This window comes from Pecten maximus, chromosome 8, assembly GCF_902652985.1.
Source record: "Pecten maximus chromosome 8, xPecMax1.1, whole genome shotgun sequence".
Taxonomy (NCBI): domain Eukaryota; kingdom Metazoa; phylum Mollusca; class Bivalvia; order Pectinida; family Pectinidae; genus Pecten; species Pecten maximus.
The window spans coordinates 7,734,218-7,756,903 of record NC_047022.1 but is presented as its reverse complement, the minus strand read 5'-3'; the positions used below and the strand labels follow the sequence as shown (position 1 = coordinate 7,756,903).

At 37.5% G+C, this 22,686-nt stretch overlaps 1 protein-coding gene across 1 annotated transcript in view; it reads left to right on the top strand.

Moving 5' to 3' along the window:
- The window catches only part of LOC117332470 (mediator of RNA polymerase II transcription subunit 15-like), a 40,915-nt gene that overhangs the window by 10,041 nt on the left and 8,188 nt on the right, over window positions 1-22,686 (top strand). Inside the window, 13 exon segments of the mRNA XM_033891387.1 lie at window positions 2,292-2,494; window positions 3,257-3,340; window positions 4,709-4,819; window positions 5,245-5,330; window positions 6,131-6,258; window positions 7,371-7,511; window positions 8,907-8,970; window positions 10,234-10,294; window positions 10,623-10,640; window positions 10,893-11,062; window positions 11,432-11,522; window positions 11,524-11,599; window positions 13,137-13,235. Of these exon segments, the coding sequence (XP_033747278.1) occupies window positions 2,292-2,494; window positions 3,257-3,340; window positions 4,709-4,819; window positions 5,245-5,330; window positions 6,131-6,258; window positions 7,371-7,511; window positions 8,907-8,970; window positions 10,234-10,294; window positions 10,623-10,640; window positions 10,893-11,062; window positions 11,432-11,522; window positions 11,524-11,599; window positions 13,137-13,235 (1,332 nt within the window).

Genomic DNA, 22,686 nt, shown 5'->3' with positions numbered 1-22,686 from the left:
TAGTTGTTAACTGGAACAGCCTTCATGTCTCGTGCAGATTGGCAAACAAAATCGGCAACAAAACCCAACAATTTATTATATTCAACATTTATTACAAACAAAGTATATGGCATGTTTTCTCATAATAAATTATTTGACAAAAATATGTATTTTTGCTCAAATTTATCTATAACAATGCTTTCAGTATATTGGCCCGGAACAAAATATTGCGCAGGTCTGTGTTGTATTACTACGCTGATACTGTCGCGTGATGCATGGCACTTAAACAAACATCAACGACACAACTCTCAAAAAGGCTTTATAGTGACAATGCCATACAAATGTAAATATTGGTATATGTGCTAAGTAAATATATTGCTACAACACATTCCAACATATTGGAACCTGAAATAAGTCTAATAATCAAGTTGTTCTTCTTGTAATCAATGAAATATGCTGCACTGCTAACAGCATATACACTATTAAAAAAATGCTTCACTAAAAAGTGATACCCATCATATAGCAATGCATCAGGGACTGTAATTGTAAAAATCACTCAAAAATTAATATAATGTAACTTCTGGTGATGTTTAAAGTATACAATAGCCTATTGTTCATAATAACTCTTTGTTATAGATGTAGCAAAGAATAGGGTCCGCAATAGCTTAGTCAGTTAGAATGCCGGCCATGTTACCTAAGGTGAAGATCTGCGGTGCATGATTTGATTCTCCTTACCTGTGTTTCTAAGGAAGCCTCAAAATGACCCTGGCTGTTCGCGCGGTTAATAAATCTATATGCGACAGGCCTGCCATAAATTGTTCAGTGAGATAGTCACCAACTACTACAAGGAGACCCCGCCTCAAAATGACTCTGCTGGCTGTTCGTGCGGGTTAATAAATCTATATGCGACAGACCCCCCATACATTGTTCAGTGAGGTAGTCACCAACTACTACTAGGAGACCCTGCCTCAAAATGACTGGTTGTTCACGGGGCAATAGACCAAGCAATAAAACAAACAAAAACAAATTAGAAAGAAAGTGATCTTCATGTTATGTTACTGTGACTTATATAATGGTCAACTATTGTTATGTATTAAAATATATATTAATGTGATTGTATTCTTAACGTGATAATAAACTGTTTCATTTGAACTAGCTAGTTTCCTGCTTTATGATTTCAATTGCATTGATTTATTATCTAATATCTTAAGTTTTATGCCTGGTTTCTTTAAAAAAAACTTACAGTAATGATCTACATAGCACTGTAAAAAGAGGCTTTTGAAAAAAAAAAAAGCATGAAGATTACTAGCAACTGGCTTGCAAAAATTGAGACTTGGCTGAGTTTTTTAGTCCAGCCAATACTCTCAATGAATTTCCAGATTTCCTCATTCCTGGCATGCACCACTGTAAACATACATAATTTAGCAGTTTGCTTTTTTTCAACCCTAAGAAACTTCCGTGGACTCTGCCATTCATTCATCATTTGAAGTCCAATATGGTTAGTAGGGGTGAAAGGGTTTAGCGCTTTTCATGCTGGAAGCATTCTGCTAACTTATCATTTCACAAATCCATTTCAATTTGGCTGTGCGCTAAAATTTGAGTGTCTTAAAAACAAAACTGTTTACAGTGGTAAAAAATATTGCCCGTATAGCACGAAAACATTTGAGGGGTCCCCAGAAATTCGTCATAACCGGGTTGGACTCAGTAATCTCGAGCTAATATCAAGGAATTCCTCAGCCAGGATAACTTTGGCAGGAGAAGTCGGAATTCTGATTACGGGATGTTGTCATCCGGGTTCTACAGTTGTATACACTTTCTATAGAGCGCGTGGGTCGGTCCGAGACAAAGGTCATGAAAACTTACCTGTGTCACACTTGGCTGACTCTGACACTTCGTAATATGTGGGTTTAAAACAACACAAACAGTGATCAAAAGACCCTGGCATGTCTGTGTATTACCCGGGTTTTCGTCGTAACCGATTCGTATTAAGTGGGTAAACAATATAAGCACATTGTACACGGTTTGCAGGGGATTTGATTTTCATTCGTATAAAGCGAGTTTTTGTATTATCAGAGTTTGTATTAAGTGGGTTGGACTGTATTTTGGCTAACAAATAAATGCTTTCTGACATTCTGATTTGCCATGACCTATCAAACTCAATTCTAATTTCTTGAAGCCAGTTAGATGACAGTCAACATGGACTCGTTAGCCTCTTTCATGTGTTGATGATGTGCAATTGTTGTAAAATGAAGTAAGTTTACATTTCATGTGGTCACAATAATTGAGCTTTATTGACATTTCCATGGTTACAGGAATACTGACTCCCCAGCAACAGGCCCAGATGCAGCAGCAGCAGCAACAGCAACAACACCGACAACAGTTGATGCAGCAACACATGCTACTACAACAGCAACAACAGCAACAACAACAACAACAGCAACAACAACAGCAGCAGCAGCAACAACAACAACAGCGTAACATGGCCAACATGCAGCAACAGAGACCTCCATTGCAGGTAATATAAGAAGCCCTCACACTTTGGAATGTCAAGGTCAAATATAAAACAATCTGTTAAAATGTCAAAGCTCAGGGTCATAAAGATAATAAAGGTCAAGGTCATACAGATATTATAGGTCAAGGTCAAATTACATATTTTTTCTCAGTTATAAGGTAAGTATATATACAAATGTGAGAACATTTAAGATCCCAATATGGTACTTATTTTTGAGAGTTTAATGTTACAAATTTAAGAAATTGTCAATCTGTGAAAGGTCAAGGTCATAGTACAACACTAAATTGTGAAAGTCAAGGCCATAGCTAATATCAAGTTCTCCAAGGCACAAGCCAGCAGAGCTGAGTTCACAAGCTTATGCTTATGTTTAAAATCAGAATATTGCATTTTCCTTCTACTAAATTCAGGCACTGATTCTCAAGTGGCTATGTCAGTTTATTCAGGTTTGACTTTTGTTGTGGGTTATCCAAAGAATTATGGAATGTTGACAGGAAGCTAGCAAATGAGGAACATGCTGTTTATCACAGTGCAGGAACTAATTAGTGCATACGTGATTTAGTATAGGACTTTTCAGCACAAAAAGTTCCAAAATGTACAAGTTAACAACTATATTATATTTTGTTGAAAGTATTGAATAAATGCAAAAAGGCTGATAGTATTTTCGAATTCTCCTTCTTGATCAGGGTGATTATTACTTGATTTATTTGAATGAAAATCATCAAGTGATTTTATAGGAAAAATCTCTGAGATACTGTATTATTACAGAGACAGGACGCATTCATTGTGACATCTGCTGACAAAGTCCAGATCCAGCCCGTAGCACAACAGCTGCCAGCCAGCGCCAATCCTGTATGTCTCGCATGATCAAAACAGACTCAATATTTTAAATAAAAAAATATTTACATCCAATTATTTTTAAAATATTTTAAATCCAAAATATTTACATCCAATTATTTTTGATACTGTCACCATTTCATGGTCACAGCATAGTGTTTCTTTTGGCTGTCATGAAGTTGTTTCTTTTCACCATCTCTTTAATGGATCGGTACAGATTTAGACCTGTAATGTTTTGTGTAGTTGTTAAATTAATCAAAATTTTCACAATTAATGACAATGACCAAATTGTAGAGCCTTGCCTTACTCCAGTGGGAATTAAAGCAAAAATTACGCAGGGCTTTTTCTCACTGGTTTGGGAAAGGGCCTTTTTGTCTCATTTTGGGAAGAAAATTGGTGAATTCGGAAAGATTTATTCAGGTGTAAACTGCAAATTTTGGAAATTTCACTTAGATATGAAATAATTTCAATTTGAATGGGACCCATTAACAGTCCCCCAGAAAAAGCCCTGTCACGAAAAATTGTTTGCTTAAATTATAGGATCAACATAGACTGTAACAGATTCTCAGGTCCCTGGGGTTCTAGGGATTCTGATCATGACAGCGCAAAATAACTTGTGTATACAAATGTACAATGAAATATAAAACTTAACATTGAAAGTACTGACAGTATCTATATGCTTAAACAACCCTCACTTTTGGACCTTACCTGAAGACGTTGGTTTTATCCATGTTACTCTCCGTGCGTTCCTTTATCGGTTTCATACAAGTTCAAATCTGCTGTACTCATAATGGAATGCGCTGTACTAGCAAAACTGAACTGGTTCTCGTAGAGCATTTTTTCAAATGTACCACGTCGATCCAAGACGGCGGGACTGTCTGATTCTTCAATTGTCATGTAAATGTACTTTTTGTTAAAAACGAGACGAAAACTCTTCATTTGCAACAAACATTTTTTAAATGGTATATTTCAATGCTTGATGGAACCATTCAGGTATTGGTTTTACATTTTACATTGTACAAAAAAAAAAAAGTAATTTTTTTTTTTTTTTTTGTATGTTTGAAGCGAGGAATGGCTACTCTTTTGGGATCTCACTTAAAATTCAATTGCATTCCATTATGATACCGTACCTATTTGGTACAACTGGTACGAACTTGATAATGAAACGCACGGTTAGATAACTTAATCCAAAGACTTCTCTCCTGATAACAGCTTTTCACATCAAAACTTGTCCAGTCTAGAATTTTCACATCAAAATTAAAGAAGGACATTAATATGTCGATAATTTATTATGAAATGCGTAATATTGTGCTTTTCCCATATGTTATCATGATATTGAAGTTTGAATTGCTGTGACCTTGACCTTGTCCACTTTAATTTCAGCAGCAACAACAACAACAGTCCCAGTATCAACATCAGAACATGTCTGTAGGACAGCCCCGGCCTGGACCCCCGGGGGTACCCATGTCCCAGCCCGGGGGCTTCCCTCAAGGGGTAAGACACACAATCTTACATATCACAGGGACAAATAATTCTAGGCTAAGAAGTTATATGTTAGGCTCCTACCCAAAATAAGCCCCCTTCTCCGATTTTTGCAAAATTGTCAGTTTAAAAATAGTAAGCTAAAAGTGATTATAAAATAAGCGCTCTGTATGGATTATAAATAAGCGCTCTGTAAATTTCAATATTAAACTTTGTCACTAAGAGAGGAGAGCTTATTTTAATATGCATGTAAATATTGTATATGTATATCTGAATATTCAAATCATATGCAAGGTAAAGTAAAAATTTACATAGGGGTGTTAAGTCTAAGCCTGTTTTTCACAGAAAGTATTTGAAATTTTTTTTTTTTTAAATCTGCCGTAAAATTGAGAGAAAGAGGTCTACAAACATTGATTTCTGCCTTTTGATTTACACAGAACATCGGACAGGCATCCCAGTCTCAGCAGATGATGTCGCAGCCAAGCACCGTCTCAGCAGTACCTTCCCCAATACAGCAGTCCGGGTCAGTGATATTTATTATCTCCGGCCTCCTCCTTCAAAAACATTACTGTATTAAGCCTAAGTTTGTCAGTAGGGAAGTTTTATATTACAACATTTAGATGAAAATATTTGTTAAGTAGCCTTTCCTTGGAATCTGTAACGAATTTAGTTGAGGGATGATTGTGAAACTAGTAAATTATAATATTGTATGTATGTACATAATGCCAAAGTTTGTCAGCACTCTAGCGGTTTAATTCCTTGAAGGATTTTAAGCAAACTTCATACAATGATAAATGACCATATTACCTCGGACAAGTTTGAATTTCATGGTTTTTGGGTCAAAGTCGCTCACTATTTTTAGCCGGGGCTGGTAAGAGACGTATTGTTTCAGCAACACCCAGTATGCTTGATGTTATTATGAGTGTAATTAATTAGAGATTTCACATAACAAATAAAGAAATCTGGAATGTTTTTGTTATGGGGGCGTTTACACCTGCCATATTGCAATCACCCACGAGTGTGACGTCACAACCTCTCACTTTCATTTTCATTATATTTCCTCTGATATAGTTCATTTTTCATTTATCATGGTCAAAATGATATGGTTCACCGATTGGATCAGGAGAGTTCTTTTATGAAATAAGTAGGGATCTAGAGATTTTAAGTTAACGGCCTGTAAGTATTTACAGGTTCTCCATGATGTATGTCTGAAATGTTCTTATCTAATAAAATGATGAACTTGTTTTCAACATAAACAAAAAGGCCCCATTTCTGTATGCTCCACTGAAATTTTGAGGTAATGAATACTGCCTTCTATTTAAGGTCCCAGATGACCCACTCTCCGATCTCCATGATGACCTCCCCGTCCCCGCAGGGCTATGTGGTCCCGTCACCCGCCTCCCGGAACTTCAGTGCGCTGTCCCCCAGTAGCACGAGTCTTAACACACCAGGTATTATATCTGTGTCGGATCTTAAAGATATGTGATACATTCACTTACACCAGGTATTATATCTGTGTCAGATCTTAAAGATATGTGATACATTCACTTACACCAGGTATTATATCTGTGTCAGATCTTAAAGATATGTGATACATTCACTTACACCAGGTATTATATCTGTGTCAGATCTTAAAGATATGTGATACATTCACTTACTCTGCTAGCTGTTAAAGGATGAAGTTCTTCTCCTTCGTTCCTTTATGACAGAGTTATGCCCCTTTTTTCGAGAGTCATAGTTTTGTTACGAGAGTAATGTCCTTTGATTTAAGGATTACGCCATTTATTGATGAAAATGTTTAGCTTGCCGAGACAAAGTCTTGGGGAGTTATTTCTGTAGCCCCAGCATGGTTTAAGTCATAGAGTGGTTGGATGGCACTTGCCTTTCAATTAGTCGGTCAGGGTTCGATTCCTCGATCAGATATGTGAAAAGGTAAAGAGTCGTCCTGCCCGACCACGTGGGTTTTCCCCGGGTACTCCGGTTTACTCCCACAGTAAGACCCCTTGCACGCTCAATCCGGGCCAACAAGCTTGATTGATATAAGTAGCTATAACTTGTTTCACAATTGTTGTAAAATAAATAAAGTTTATATTTATGGTTAAAGTTTTTATAAAGCAGTGTAACACTGTTGAGGATAAAGTTTAGGTATTTGACCTTTATATGTTTATCTTGTGACAAAACCTTTCAATTGGGGTTACATTTGCGGACTTACTGACCTTTCATATGCTACTAAAAATTAATTCTGAATTTCAACCCACTCAGCAAGCTATGTTGTCTTCTGACAACTCCTGATGATCGGAGTTTTATGCCTTTGTTTTGTGATATGTCCATTATGGCAAAGATTTATTTTCAATTTTTTTTATTTTTAGAGAACGCATTTTTGGTGAAAATATGCTCAAAATGAAACAACAAAAACATCTATTTTATATGACGTTTCACCTGTTTATAGATAGGAGCCATGCCCTTTGTTAAGAGAACCTCAGAAACCTACAAAATAATGAAAACTTCTCCCTTCATTTGAAATAACAGTGTAGTGATGAGAGTTATGCCCCTTTGTTTTCAGCATCAGGATCTGGCCAGACTCCAATATCACAAGAGGACCAGGCCTATCTGGACAAGTTGAACCAGCTGTCCAAATACATCGAGCCGCTTCGGAGGATTAACAGACGTATGATGAACCGTCAATCTGCCGATAAGGATGAAGGTAAAGTTAGCAGTTTTCTGATGAGCCAGATGGTATATTCAAATCCCTCATTTATTTGTAATGAAAAGTTTTCCCTCACCTTAGTAAGTTATCATCCACTGTAACTGTTTCATCCATATTTAGTATACAGTCGAACCTGTTTGAACAGTCACCTTGAATAAGGGGTCACCTCTGTTATGTGGCCAGTCTTTGGTCTGCTCACATACTACCAGTTTATAATAGACCTTCAATAAGCGGTCACCTGTCGTACGCGGCCAGTTGTCACAAAAATCTGGCCCCAGTCTTTAATCTTGTATTGAGTGGCCATTTTGTCCGGAGGTAAACAGCCGAGATGATCACATGACCAGATTTTATCATCTATCGTCATGTGATTTGTTTTGTTATCCCCCGTGAAACGTGTTTGCGGGGGATATTAAATTGGGCTCTGTCCGTCCGTCCGTCCGTCCATGTGTCTGTCCAAGATTCTTTTCCGGGCTGTAACTCCATAACCGTTCAACACAGCTCCTTGAAACTTTCTGTATATATCAGACTAGTGCCCTAGTTGTGCCTTTTGCTATTGCGGACCTTCCATTTTCAATATTTTTTCTGTCACCATGGAAACTTAATCAAAAATACCAAATAACTGTTTCCTTTTGTTTCCGGGCTATAACTCAAAAACCGTTTGATGCAGCTCCTTGAAAATTTCTGTATATATCAGAAAAGTGCCCTAGTTGTGCCTTTTGCTATTGCGGACCTTCCATTTTCAGTATATTTTCTGTCACCATGGAAACTTAATCAAAAATACCAAATTACTGTTTGAGCTTGATATATACATGTATTTGGGTTTTCATACCAACTGCGGGGCGCGGGGGATAATGCCAAGCTTTAAATTTGCGGCTCCTTGTTTACCTGAATCGTCACACTCTGACCCTTCACACTTGTTGAATCTTTGCAGGATTAAGCGTTATCATGCAAACTACAATAGGTGATTTTTTTCAGTTTCAATAAATTCATGAAAATATTGTTGTTTTTTTTTGTTGTGAGTTTCTGGTGAACCTGGTTTTAGCAGCTAATTTCTGCCGGTCCCTTGGGTGACCGCTTAATACAAGTTTGATGGTATTCAGGATCAAACTGGACTTTTTGAAAATAAATGTACCCACTTTTAAAGGTCTAAGTGATAAACAGAACGATTTGTGATATGATGATGCACGGTGCATGGGCTTAGCTTGATGCATGTAAAAAGGTTCTCAATTTTTCACCATTCACCGAGACCTTTTAACCAACCTAAATTTTTATTAACTTTTCATCGTAAACTGCATAGGTCTTCAGTCTTTCATTCATCAAAGATAATATTTGTAGGTAATCCATGCAGGTCTATTGGGCCTTTTGTTTGACTTTTCATTTCTTTGTTTGTAGACAGAGTGAGGGAAATCCACAAGATGAAGAACTTACTCGAAATCTTGACTGATCCATCCAAAAGGTAACTTCCAAAGCTATTTATCATTTTTTGGGAGTTATTTCCCTTCTCTCATTTCAGGATTTGATAGGAATGTGCTGCATATATTGCACATGTGTTAAGGAAAAGTCTTAAGTGTGATGATGCAAAAAATTATAGAACGAGAGTACAATATGAAATTATTCAACAAAATAAAAGAAATTCAACTGCCAAGACTATTCAAAGACCTTGCCCTTGTTTAACCAATGTTCCTTATCATGGAAATTTCTGTTGGAAAAAAATCTTAGTTTAGTCGTTTTTTCTCAAACCCATTATAATGCAATTGTAAAATAAGGAACTTTCTTAGGTTACTGGTAAGGAATATTGAAGAAAGTTGGTGCTGGTTGGCATGACATGTTTTGATACCAGGAATACTACTGTGCTTGTAGTAACAGTGTGTAACTAAAGTGTGTAGTCACAGTGTGTAGTGTACAGTCACAGTGTGTAGTGTACAGTCACAGTGTGTAGTAACAGTGTGTAACTGAAGTGTGTAGTCACAGTGTGTAGTGTACAGTCACAGTGTGTAGTGTTCAGCCACAGTGTGTAGTTGCAGTGTGTAGTGTGTTGCCACAGTGTGTAGTACAGTCGGTGTATAGTGTACAGTGAGTGTGTAGTGTGTAGTCACAGTGTGTTGTGTACAGCCATAGTGTTTTGTCAGTGTGTAGCCACAGTGTGTAGTACAGTCGGTGTATAGTGTACAGTGAGTGTGTAGTGTGTAGTCACAGTGTGTAGTAACAGTGTGTAACTGAAGTGTGTAGTCACAGTGTGTTGTGTACAGCCATAGTGTTTTGTCAGTGTGTAGCCACAGTGTGTAGTACAGTCAGTGTATAGTGTACAGTGAGTGTGTAGTCACAGTGTGTTGTGTACAGCCAGAGTGTTTTGTCAGTGTGTAGCCACAGTGTGTAGTACAGTCAGTGTATAGTGTACAGTGAGTGTGTAGTCACAGTGTGTTGTGTACAGCCATAGTGTTTTGTCAGTGTGTAGCCACAGTGTGTAGTACAGTCGTTGTATAGTGTACAGTGAGTGTGTAGTGTGTTGTGTACAGCCATAGTGTTTTGTCAGTGTGTAGCCACAGTGTGTAGTTGCAGTGTGTAGTGTGTAGCCACATTGTATAGCCTGGTAATCTGATTTTCCCGATGATTATTTTTTTATTATTAAAAAAATAAAGATAAATTGATGGCATTTTTACATTAAGGAGATCATCCTACAAAATATTTCCTGGTATTTACAGCAGATTCATTTTTGCAGGTTGCCATGGAAAACACTTCTCAAATGTGAACAGGTTTTGCTGAAACTGGAACTAGAATGGGTAAGTCAAGGTTACGTCAAACTCATATCAAGGTCAAGTCAAGGCCATGTCAATGTTTGCAGGTCATATATAGATAACAGAAACTCCTTAAGGTTCTTGTTTACATCTTGTCGATGATGTGACTATTTTGATTTGTTGTATTTCATCATTATAAAAATGGTATTTTTTACATTCTGAACTCTTTATAGTGTAAATTAGACTTTGTATTCCAAAATTCAACAATGCTTTTGTTTGTACATTTTTAGCATAAAAACTCAGGATTTATGATACGCCAAAACAAATTTGAAATCCATTTATTATTTCTTTGCTTTTCTCTTTAATTTTTCAGGACAAAACAGGAGAATTGGTAAGGAAATTAAAATCCTCACTGAAATAAAAAGAGCAAAAACATTAATAAAATACATGTAGCTATGAAATAATTTGATAACAATTCATAGTTTGTCATAAAAATATCCTTAATTTTCGTTGTTCTTTCAAACAAGCAAAAAAAACTACTAATTTTTACAAGATCTTTGTACTGCCTGTAACTTTTCTTTGATAAGAGCAACTTTAGTGAATGGTCTGGGGCGTAGTTCATGGCCCTGTGTTTCTATTCTAGGCTCCGTCCAACGCAGACACCACCGTCACCAAGGTATCCACGACGGCCACTCACATGTGTCAGCCGCTACTGGATGCTGTGGCGGCACACATGACATCACCGATGCTGAACCACTCCCTACAGCGGACATTTGGTCCGGCTGTGACTGCTTTACATGGCAGTCCCATCAGGTATACCGAAATCAGTTTTAAAAACTTTTTATCCATTCAGTCACATATACATTTGTTTTACTTTGTTTTATTGAAAGCTAATTATGTCAATGATTTTTGAAATGAATTTGTATTGAAGAGTTGTCCAAATTCAAGTATCTCGCTCAATTGTGTTCATGATAAAATATATTTGATGAAATTAATAGACCAAGAAAGCAGATTTTCATTTCAGAATATTTTATTGTGCAGATCTTTGCTACAATGGGAGTTAGGCAAAAGGCATTGCCTATACAAACCCTCTCCCTAGTAAATAGATATGTATATAATACCATTATTTTACTGTACGTTAATTATGAAATAATTTATTTGAATGAATTTTATTTTCACCAGGGCGCCAAGTCCACCTCCAAAACGTCGCCGTGTGGAGGTACAGGACCAGGATGAAATCCCTCACATTTTACAAGGAGAGATTGCTCGTCTTCGGAAACCGTTTTAAAGTGAACTTTGACCCCACACAACATGGAGGGTCGAAGGATATTCACCTTCTGTGTCGTCTAGGTAATCATAAAATTTAGTTATTATTTAAGTAGTTTTGGAGAGAGTACTAGTCAGTTTTAATCTGATATATATATTCTGATTGTTCCTTATAGTATTATTTATTAGTCACTGAAATCGGGGAACTATAGGTTTCCTCGCCATCCATTCGTCTGTCTGTCTGTCCTCTCAGTTTTCTGCATTTTTTAGGTCACCTGAAACGAAGTCTCAAGTGACCTATTCCAATCGCCTTTTGTCCGTCTTGCGTCCGTAAAAAATTTACATTTTGGACTTTTTCTCCAAAACCCCTATACCAAATTCTATGAAATTTGGCAGGAAGCTTTTATGGCTAAAGGTCAACCAAAATTGTAAATTATATCTTCTGAGGGGCAGGGCTAATTGACTAAGGTGCTTTACCAAAATTGTGAATTTCATGACCCTGGGGTCTCAAGTTTGTCCCTGGGGAGGGGGTAAACTTTAATATAGTTTATATAGGGAAATTACATTTTTGACTATTAATTGTTTGATTTCTATTGGAATTCATTCTAACTTGGTTAACATTATCAGCATGGGATGACAGTTTGATGGCATGTACATGTTGGCCCTGACTGACCCCCAGGGGCTGATGGGCGGGGCTAAAAAGGGTCGAATTGACTGAGATTTCAAAAATCTTCTCAAGACCCAAATAAGGTAGAATCAAATACTCTTCATAGGGGAAAGGGTCTTATGGTGCTTTACTAAATTTATGAATTTCATGACCCTGGGGTCACAAGTTTGCCCCTGGGGAGGGGATAAATTTTACTATATTTTATATAGGGAAATCACATTTTTGACTATGATTTGTTTGATTTCTATTGGAATTCATTCTAACTTTTTTATCATATATCAGCATTGTATGACAGCTTAATGGTATACACATATTGGCCCTGTCCAACCCCTTGCGACTGATGGGCAGGGCCAAAAAAATGTCAATTAATATAACTGAAATATTTCAAATCTCACGTGACCGAGGCCCATGGGTCTCTTGTCTCAGCCATTCAAGGTGTGTAAGTGAAAGTTGGCATGTAGCTTTAGTATGAGTAGCTCCAGATCAATTTAGAGTTTCAGGGCTTTTGGTTCAAGGTTGAGGTCACTGTTGGGGCCAGTAGGGGACATGTATTGCATTAGCAATACCGCAATACCCTAGCATGCTTGTTTTAATTGTTTCCATGCAAAAATAAATTTTTCAAACTTTCTTTAAGAAAGATCTCTTCATGTAGTGGTTATGGAATCAAAATTTCAAATTCCATTTTAAAAAGTTCTTTAAACTGTAGATGAAGCTTGATCTATCCAATTACTCAGATATTTATGTATGTAGGTTCAGGGCTTTTCCAGTAAAACATCTACCCCATCCCAGGACTCCAGGGTTGGTTAAGGGGTACCACCTATAGAATTTATTTAAATGAAATAGTAATAGGAAGGCAATCCAACCATGGATAGAAGTGATTTATTGTGGAGTCCAGCTGGGGTCAGGAAGATAAATTAATGGAATAGCCCTTACAATATACACTTGTGTTTGCAGATGACAAGAACCTGCCAAGTATACCACCGATATCTGTCAAAGTTCCAGGGACATACCCTTACAACAGTCCGGAGTGTGACACCACGATAGCAGAATATGGTCAGTAGTATTTCACAAAATTGTCTCCCCTACCTAGGTTAACGAAGAATATTTATTCCTCCGCTGACAATTCATTGGACTTGCTTAAATCATGAAAAATTAAAAAAAAATGTAAAGAAAATTAAATTAAATTAAAACTCATTTTTTGAAGCTTAATTAATGGAAATAACATTAAATTAAATTAAAACTCATTTTTTGAAGCTTAATTAATGGAAATAACATTAAATTAAATTAAAACTCATTTTTTGAAGCTTAATTAATGGAAATAACATTTTAATATACAGAAGTACATTTAAATATTAAAATGAAAATGTGATAATGTACAAAAAAAAACAAAAAAAAACAACAAAAAAAGTTATGAGGCATATTTATTTTGTGATTGTTTTACCTTGAATTAAGTTGATCTTCAGTGATAATTTTATCCTCCCTGAAATCAAATCTATAGTAAAGGAATCTATTAATCCGAAATTATGTAGATTTCGCAAACACATGCAGTTTATGAATTTGTATGTGACCCTATGTACTATCAAATGTATTATGATACAGTTATTAAAATGGATATCCGGATTAAGTTTATTAGATAAAAACTTTTTTATACATGCGTCTAAATTTGATTGGCATCAACAAATGACTAGTCAAATGGTTAGATGACACAGTGGTAACAAGCTGGCATTTCACCTTGTTGACCATGATCCAGTTTCCTCCCACATTAAGACCCCTTGCATACTTCCATCCAGACCAACAAGTTTTATTGTTTTAAGTTTACGTTTACATTAAATAGCTTTGTCGGTCTGTCTGGTATCAACTTTTGGTTGATCAGAGATCTCCACTCTCAGTTTTCAGGTTACTTTTTACATAATTTTCGTATTTTTAGCCCACCATCATCAGATGGTGGGCTATTCAAATCGCCCTGCGTCCGTGGTCCGTCGTCCGTCCGTCCGTCCGTCCGTCCGTCCGTCCGTCGTCCGTCCGTCCGTAAACAATTCTTGTTATCGCTATTTCTCAGAAAGTACTGAAGGGATCTTTCTCAAATTTCATATATATGTTCCCCTTGGTGCCTAGTTATGCATATTGCATTTTGAGACCAATCGGAAAACAACATGGCCGACAGGCAGCCATCTTGGATTTTGACAATTGAAGTTTGTTATCGCTATTTCTCAGAAAGCACAACAGGGATCTTTCTCAAATTTCAGATGTAGGTTCCTCTTGGTGCCTAGTTATGCATATTGCATTTTGAGACCAATCGGAAAACAACATGGCCGACAGGCAGCCATCTTGGATTTTGACAATTGAAGTTTGTTATCGCTATTTCTGAGAAAGTACTGAAGGGATCTTTCTCAAATTTCATATGTAGGTTTCCCTTGGTGCCTAGTTATGCATATTGCATTTTGAGACCAATCGGAAAACAACATGGCCGACAGGCAGCCATCTTGGATTTTGACAATTGAAGTTTGTTATCGCTATTTCTGAGAAAGTACTGAAGGGATCTTTCTCAAATTTCATATATATGTTCCCCTTGGTGCCTAGTTATGCATACTGCGTTTTGAGACCAATCGGAAAACAACATGGCCGACAGGCAGCCATCTTGGATTTTGACAATTGAAGTTTGTTATCGCTATTTCTCAGAAAGCACAAAAGGGATCGTTCTCAAATTTCATATGTAGGTTCCTCTTGGTGCCTAGTTATGCATATTGCATTTTGAGACCAATCGGAAAACAACATGGCCGACAGGCAGCCATCTTGGATTTTGACAATTGAAGTTTGTTATCGCTATTTCTCAGAAAGTAATGAAGGGATCTTTCTCAAATTTCATATGTAGGTTTCCCTCGGTGCCTAGTTATGCATATTGCATTTTGAGACCAATCGGAAAACAACATGGCCGACAGGCAGCCATCTTGGATTTTGACAATTGAAGTTTGTTATCGCTATTTCTCAGAAAGTGCTGAAGGGATCTTTCTCAAATTTCAAATGTAGGTTCCTCTTGGTGCCTAGTTATGCATATTGCATTTTGAGACCAATCGGAAAACAACATGGCCGACAGGCAGCCATCTTGGATTTTGACAATTGAAGTTTGTTATCGCTATTTCTCAGAAAGTAATGAAGGGATCTTTCTCAAATTTCATATGTAGGTTTCCCTCGGTGCCTAGTTATGCATATTGCATTTTGAGACCAATCGGAAAACAACATGGCCGACAGGCAGCCATCTTGGATTTTGACAATTGAAGTTTGTTATCGCTATTTCTCAGAAAGCACAACAGGGATCTTTCTCAAATTTCATATGTAGGTTTCCCTCGGTGCCTAGTTATGCATATTGCATTTTGAGACCAATCGGAAAACAACATGGCCGACAGGCAGCCATCTTGGATTTTGACAATTGAAGTTTGTTATCGCTATTTCTGAGAAAGTACTGAAGGGATCTTTCTCAAATTTCATATGTAGGTTTCCCTTGGTGCCTAGTTATGCATATTGCATTTTGAGACCAATCGGAAAACAACATGGCCGACAGGCAGCCATCTTGGATTTTGACAATTGAAGTTTGTTATCGCTATTTCTCAGAAAGTAATGAAGGGATCTTTCTCAAATTTCATATGTAGGTTCCCCTCAGTGCCTAGCTATATATAGTTTTGCATATTGGGACCAATCGGAAAACAACATGGCCGACAGACAGCCATTATCGCTAAATCTTAAATTTTATATATAGGTTCCCCTTGTTGGAAAAATACTAGCTATAGAGGGCTGTTTCTTAATTTACACAGATTAGTAAGACTTAGAGGAAGGGAAAAGTAGAGAAAAGATCAATCTGACATGGAACCTATAAAGATCATTCAATGGTGGGCGCCAAGATCCCTCTGGGATCTCTTGTAACAATTGAAGTTTGTTATTGCTATTTCTCAGAAACTAATGAAGGGATCTTTCTGAAATTTCATATGTAGGTTCCCCTCGGTGCCTAGTTATGCATATTGCATTTTGAGACCAATCGGAAAACAACATGGCCGCGGGCAGCCATCTTGGATTTTGACAATTGAACTTTGTTATCGCTATTTCTCAGAAAGTACTGAAGGGATCTTTCTGAAATTTCATATGTAAATTCCCCTTGGTCTGTAGCTCTGCATATTGCATCTTGAGACCAATAGGAAAACAACATGGCCGACAGGCAGCCATCTTGGATTTTGACAATTGAAGTTTGTTATCGCTATTTATCAGAAATTGCTGAAAGGATCTTTCTGAAATTTCATTTGTAGGTTGCCCCCTGTGCCTAGTTATGCATATTGGATTTTGAGACCAGTCAGAAAACAACCTGGCCGACAGGCAGCCATCTTGTATTTTGACAATTGAAGTTTGTTATCGCTATTTTACAGAAGGTACTGAAGGGATCTTTCTGAAATTTCATATGTAGGTTCCCCTTGGTCCCTGGTGTTGCATTTTGGGACCAATCCGAAAACAACATGGCCGACAGACAGCCATTATCGCTAAATCTTAAATTATATATATAGGTTCCCCTTGTTTGAAAAGTACTAGAGGGCTGTTTCTGAATTTACACAGATTAGTAAGACTTAGAGGAAGGGAAAAGTAGAGAAAAGATCAATCTGACATGGAACCTATAAAGATCATTCAATGGTGGGCGCCAAGATCCCTCTGGGATCTCTTGTTAAACAAGTTTTTGAAAGAGAGTTACTTCTCTTTGTTTATCTTGTGTGTTAATAACAGCTAAAAACAAATCTCGATGAAACTTGGTAGGATTTTTTTTACCATCTCATGCAAGTCCAGAAAACCACTTAGAAAGTAATAATGGTCCCTACACAGATAAAACTACATATATTACTCGGCAGTTTTAGTAGCTATTCCATGACTATCTGAAAGTATGTTTCCCAGAATGAAACGAAAATGATTCAGTGGGATTTTTTAGAGGCTTCATATACTTGCAACAGCTAGGGTTTTATATGAGGATGAGAGTAACAGTAGACTTTTAGAATATATAACTGTTGAGGGTAAATGAAATTAAGAGAAGTTCTAGGAAATTTTGAAATCCATACATCAGTGTAACAATGCTGTTCCTACATAGAGTGTACAGCAATTTTATTGTACATATATAGATATGTATAGTATCAGTAAGTCCGTGTAAGCTGTAGTGTATAGTATCAGTAAGTCCACGTAAGCTGTAGTGTATAGTATCAGTAAGTCCATGTAAGCTGTAGTGTATGTATAGTATCAGTCCACGTAAGCTGTAGTGTATGTATAGTATCAGTAAGTCCGTGTAAGCTGTAGTGTATGTATAGTATCAGTCCACGTAAGCTGTAGTGTATGTATAGTATCAGTAAGTCCACGTAAGCTGTAGTGTATGTATAGTATCAGTAAGTCCATGTAAGCTGTAGTGTATAGTATCAGTAAGTCCACGTAAGCTGTAGTGTATAGTATCAGTAAGTCCACGTAAGCTGTAGTGTATGTATAGTATCAGTAAGTCCATGTAAGCTGTAGTGTATGTATAGTATCAGTAAGTCCATGTAAGCTGTAGTGTATGTATAGTATCAGTAAGTCCGTGTAAGCTGTAGTGTATAGTATCAGTAAGTCCGTGTAAGCTGTAGTGTATGTATAGTATCAGTAAGTCCATGTAAGCTGTAGTGTATAGTATCAGTAAGTCCATGTAAGCTGTAGTGTATGTATAGTATCAGTAAGTCCATGTAAGCTGTAGTGTATGTATAGTATCAGTCCACGTAAGCTGTAGTGTATGTATAGTATCAGTAAGTCCATGTAAGCTGTAGTGTATGTATAGTATCAGTAAGTCCATGTAAGCTGTAGTGTATGTATAGTATCAGTAAGTCCATGTAAGCTGTAGTGTATGTATAGTATCAGTAAGTCCGTGTAAGCTGTAGTGTATGTATAGTATCAGTAAGTCCGTGTAAGCTGTAGTGTATGTATAGTATCAGTAAGTCCGTGTAAGCTGTAGTGTATGTATAGTATCAGTAAGTCCATGTAAGCTGTAGTGTATGTATAGTATCAGTAAGTCCATGTAAGCTGTAGTGTATAGTATCAGTAAGTCCATGTAAGCTGTAGTGTATGTATAGTATCAGTAAGTCCATGTAAGCTGTAGTGTATAGTATAGTATCAGTAAGTCCATGTAAGCTGTAGTGTATGTATAGTATCAGTAAGTCCATGTAAGCTGTAGTGTATGTATAGTATCAGTAAGTCCATGTAAGCTGTAGTGTATGTATAGTATCAGTAAGTCCATGTAAGCTGTAGTGTATGTATAGTATCAGTAAGTCCACGTAGGCTGTAGTGTATGTATAGTATCAGTAAGTCCATGTAAGCTGTAGTGTATGTATAGTATCAGTAAGTCCATGTAAGCTGTAGTGTATGTATAGTATCAGTAAGTCCATGTAAGCTGTAGTGTATGTATAGTATCAGTAAGTCCATGTAAGCTGTAGTGTATGTATAGTATCAGTAAGTCCATGTAAGCTGTAGTGTATGTATAGTATCAGTAAGTCGATATAAGCTGTAGTGTATAGTATCAGTAAGTCCATGTAAGCTGTAGTGTATGTATAGTATCAGTAAGTCCGTGTAAGCTGTAGTGTATGTATAGTATCAGTAAGTCCATGTAAGCTGTAGTGTATGTATAGTATCAGTAAGTCCACGTAAGCTGTAGTGTATGTATAGTATCAGTAAGTCCACGTAAGCTGTAGTGTATGTATAGTATCAGTAAGTCCACGTAAGCTGTAGTGTATGTATAGTATCAGTAAGTCCATGTAAGCTGTAGTGTATGTATAGTATCAGTAAGTCCATGTAAGCTGTAGTGTATAGTATCAGTAAGTCCATGTAAGCTGTAGTGTATGTATAGTATCAGTAAGTCCACGTAAGCTGTAGTGTATGTATAGTATCAGTAAGTCCACGTAAGCTGTAGTGTATGTATAGTATCAGTAAGTCCACGTAAGCTGTAGTGTATGTATAGTATCAGTAAGTCCATGTAAGCTGTAGTGTATAGTATCAGTAAGTCCATGTAAGCTGTAGTGTATGTATAGTATCAGTAAGTCCATGTAAGCTGTAGTGTATAGTATCAGTAAGTCCATGTAAGCTGTGCTGTAGTGTATAGTATCAGTAAGTCCACGTCAGCTGTAGTGTATGTATAGTATCAGTAAGTCCGTGTAAGCTGTAGTGTATGTATAGTATCAGTAAGTCCACGTAAGCTGTAGTGTATAGTATCAGTAAGTCCACGTCAGCTGTAGTGTATGTATAGTATCAGTAAGTCCATGTAAGCTGTAGTGTATGTATAGTATCAGTAAGTCCATGTAAGCTGTAGTGTATGTATAGTATCAGTAAGTCCACGTAAGCTGTAGTGTATGTATAGTATCAGTAAGTCCACGTAAGCTGTAGTGTATAGTATCAGTAAGTCCACGTAAGCTGTAGTGTATAATATCAGTAAGTCCATGTAAGCTGTAGTGTATGTATAGTATCAGTAAGTCCAGTTAAGCTGTAGTGTATAGTATCAGTAAGTCCATGTAAGCTGTAGTGTATGTATAGTATCAGTAAGTCCATGTAAGCTGTAGTGTATGTATAGTATCAGTAAGTCCATGTAAGCTGTAGTGTATGTATAGTATCAGTAAGTCCATGTAAGCTGTAGTGTATGTATAGTATCAGTAAGTCCATGTAAGCTGTAGTGTATGTATAGTATCAGTAAGTCTATGTAAGCTGTAGTGTATGTATAGTATCAGTAAGTCCATGTAAGCTGTAGTGTATAGTATCAGTAAGTCCATGTAAGCTGTAGTGTATGTATAGTATCAGTAAGTCCATGTAAGCTGTAGTGTATAGTATCAGTAAGTCCGTGTAAGCTGTAGTGTATGTATAGTATCAGTAAGTCCATGTAAGCTGTAGTGTATAGTATCAGTAAGTCCGTGTAAGCTGTAGTGTATGTATAGTATCAGTAAGTCCATGTAAGCTGTAGTGTATAGTATCAGTAAGTCCGTGTAAGCTGTAGTGTATGTATAGTATCAGTAAGTCCATGTAAGCTGTAGTGTATGTATAGTATCAGTAAGTCCGCGTAAGCTGTAGTGTATGTATAGTATCAGTAAGTCCGCGTAAGCTGTAGTGTATGTATAGTATCAGTAAGTCCATGTAAGCTGTAGTGTATAGTATCAGTAAGTCCGTGTAAGCTGTAGTGTATGTATAGTATCAGTAAGTCCATGTAAGCTGTAGTGTATAGTATCAGTAAGTCCATGTAAGCTGTAGTGTATGTATAGTATCAGTAAGTCCATGTAAGCTGTAGTGTATGTATAGTATCAGTAAGTCCATGTAAGCTGTGGTGTATGTATAGTATCAGTAAGTCCATGTAAGCTGTAGTGTATGTATAGTATCAGTAAGTCCACGTAAGCTGTAGTGTATGTATAGTATCAGTAAGTCCATGTAAGCTGTAGTGTATGTATAGTATCAGTAAGTCCACGTAAGCTGTAGTGTATGTATAGTATCAGTAAGTCCATGTAAGCTGTAGTGTATGTATAGTATCAGTAAGTCTATGTAAGCTTACAACAAAAACTCAGCCTTTACAAGAATCAATAATTCACTCATCCTTCATAGTTCACCCTTCTGTCTGTAGAGGTCACCTGTCTGTAGAGGTAACCTGTCTGTAAAGGTCACCCTTCTGTCTGTAGAGGTCACCCTTCTGTCTGTAGAGGTCACCCTTCTGTCTGTAGAGGTCACCTGTCTTTAGAGGTCAACCTTATGTCTGTAGAGGTCACTTGTCTGTAAAGGTCACCCTTCTGTCTGTAGAGGTCACCTGTCTGTAGAAGTCATCCTTCTGTCTGTAGAGGTCACCTGTCTTTAGAGGTCAACCTTATGTCTGTAGAGGTCACCCTTCTGTCTGTAGAGGTCATCTTTCTGTCTGTAGAGGTCATCCTTCTGTCTGTAGAGGTCACCCTTATGTCTGTAGAGATCATCCTTCTGTCTGTAGAGGTCACTTGTCTGTAGAGGTCAACCTTATGTCTGTAGAGGTCACCCTTATGCCTGTTAAGGTCATCCTTCTGTCTGTAGATGTCATCCTTCTCTCTGTAGAGGTCACCCTTATGCCTGTAAAGGTCACCCTTCTGTCTGTAGAGGTCACCCTTATGCCGGTAAAGGTCATCCTTCTGTTTGTAGAGGTCACCCTTCTGTCTGTAGAGGTCACCCTTCTATCTGAAGAGGTCACCTGTCTGTAAAGGTCACATGTCTGTAGAAGTCACCAGTCTGTAAAGGTCACCTGTCTGTAGAGGTGAGGTCACCTGTCTGTAAAGGTCACCATACTGTCTGTAGAGGTCACCTGTAAAGGTCACCCTACTGTCTGTAGAGGTCACCTGTCTGTAAAGGTCACCTGTCTAGAGGTTACCTGTCTGTAGAGGTCACCTGTCTGTAGAGGTTACCTGTCTGTAGAGGTTTTCTGTCTATAAAGGTTACCTGTCTATAAAGGTTACCTGTCTGTAGAGGTTACCTGTCTGTAGAGGTTACCTGTCTGTACAGGTTTTCTGTCTATAAAGGTTATCTGTCTATAAAGGTTTTCTGTCTATAGAGGTTACCTGTCTGTAGAGGTTACCTGTCTGTACAGGTTTTCTGTCTGTACAGGGTATCTGTCTGTAGAGGTTACCTGTCTAGAGTTTTCTGTCTGTACAGGTTTTCTGTCTATAAAGGTTACCTGACTGTACAGGTTTTCTGTCTGTAGAGGGTACCTGTCTATAAAGGTTTTCTGTCTGTAGAGGGTACCTGTCTGTAGAGGTTTTCTGTCTATAAAGGTTACCTGTGTGTAGAGGTTACCTGTCTGTAGAGGTTACCTGTCTATAAAGGTTACCTGTCTGTAGAGGTTACCGGTCTATAGAGGTTACCTGTCTGTACAGGTTTTCTGTCTATAAAGGTCACCTGTCTAGAGGCTACCTGTCTGTAGAGGTTTTCTGTCTATAAAGGTTACCTGTCTATAAAGGTTACCTGTCCATAAAGGTTACCTGTCTGTAGAGGTTACCGGTCTATAGAGGCTACCTGTCTGTAGAGGTTACCTGTCTGTACAGGTTTTCTGTCTATAAAGGTTACCTGTCTATAAAGGTTTTCTGTCTATAGAGGTAACCTGTCTGTAGAGGTTACCTGTCTGTACAGGGTATCTGTCTGTAGAGGTTACCTGTCTATAAAGGTTACCTGTCTGTAGCGGTTACCTGTCTATAAAGGTAACCTGTCTGTAGAGATTACCTGTGTGTAGAGATTACCTGTCTGTAGAGGTTACCTGTCTGTACAGGTTTTCTGTCTATAAAGGTTTTCTGTCTGTAGAGGGTACCTGTCTGTAAAGGTTTTCTGTCTATAAAGGTTTTCTGACTGTAGAGGTTACCTGTCTGTAGAGGTTGCCTGTCTGTAGAGGTTACCTGTCTGTAGAGGTTTCCTGTCTGTAAAGGTTATCTGTCTGTAGAGGTTACCTGTCTGTAGATGTTTTCTGTCTATAAAGGTTTTCTGT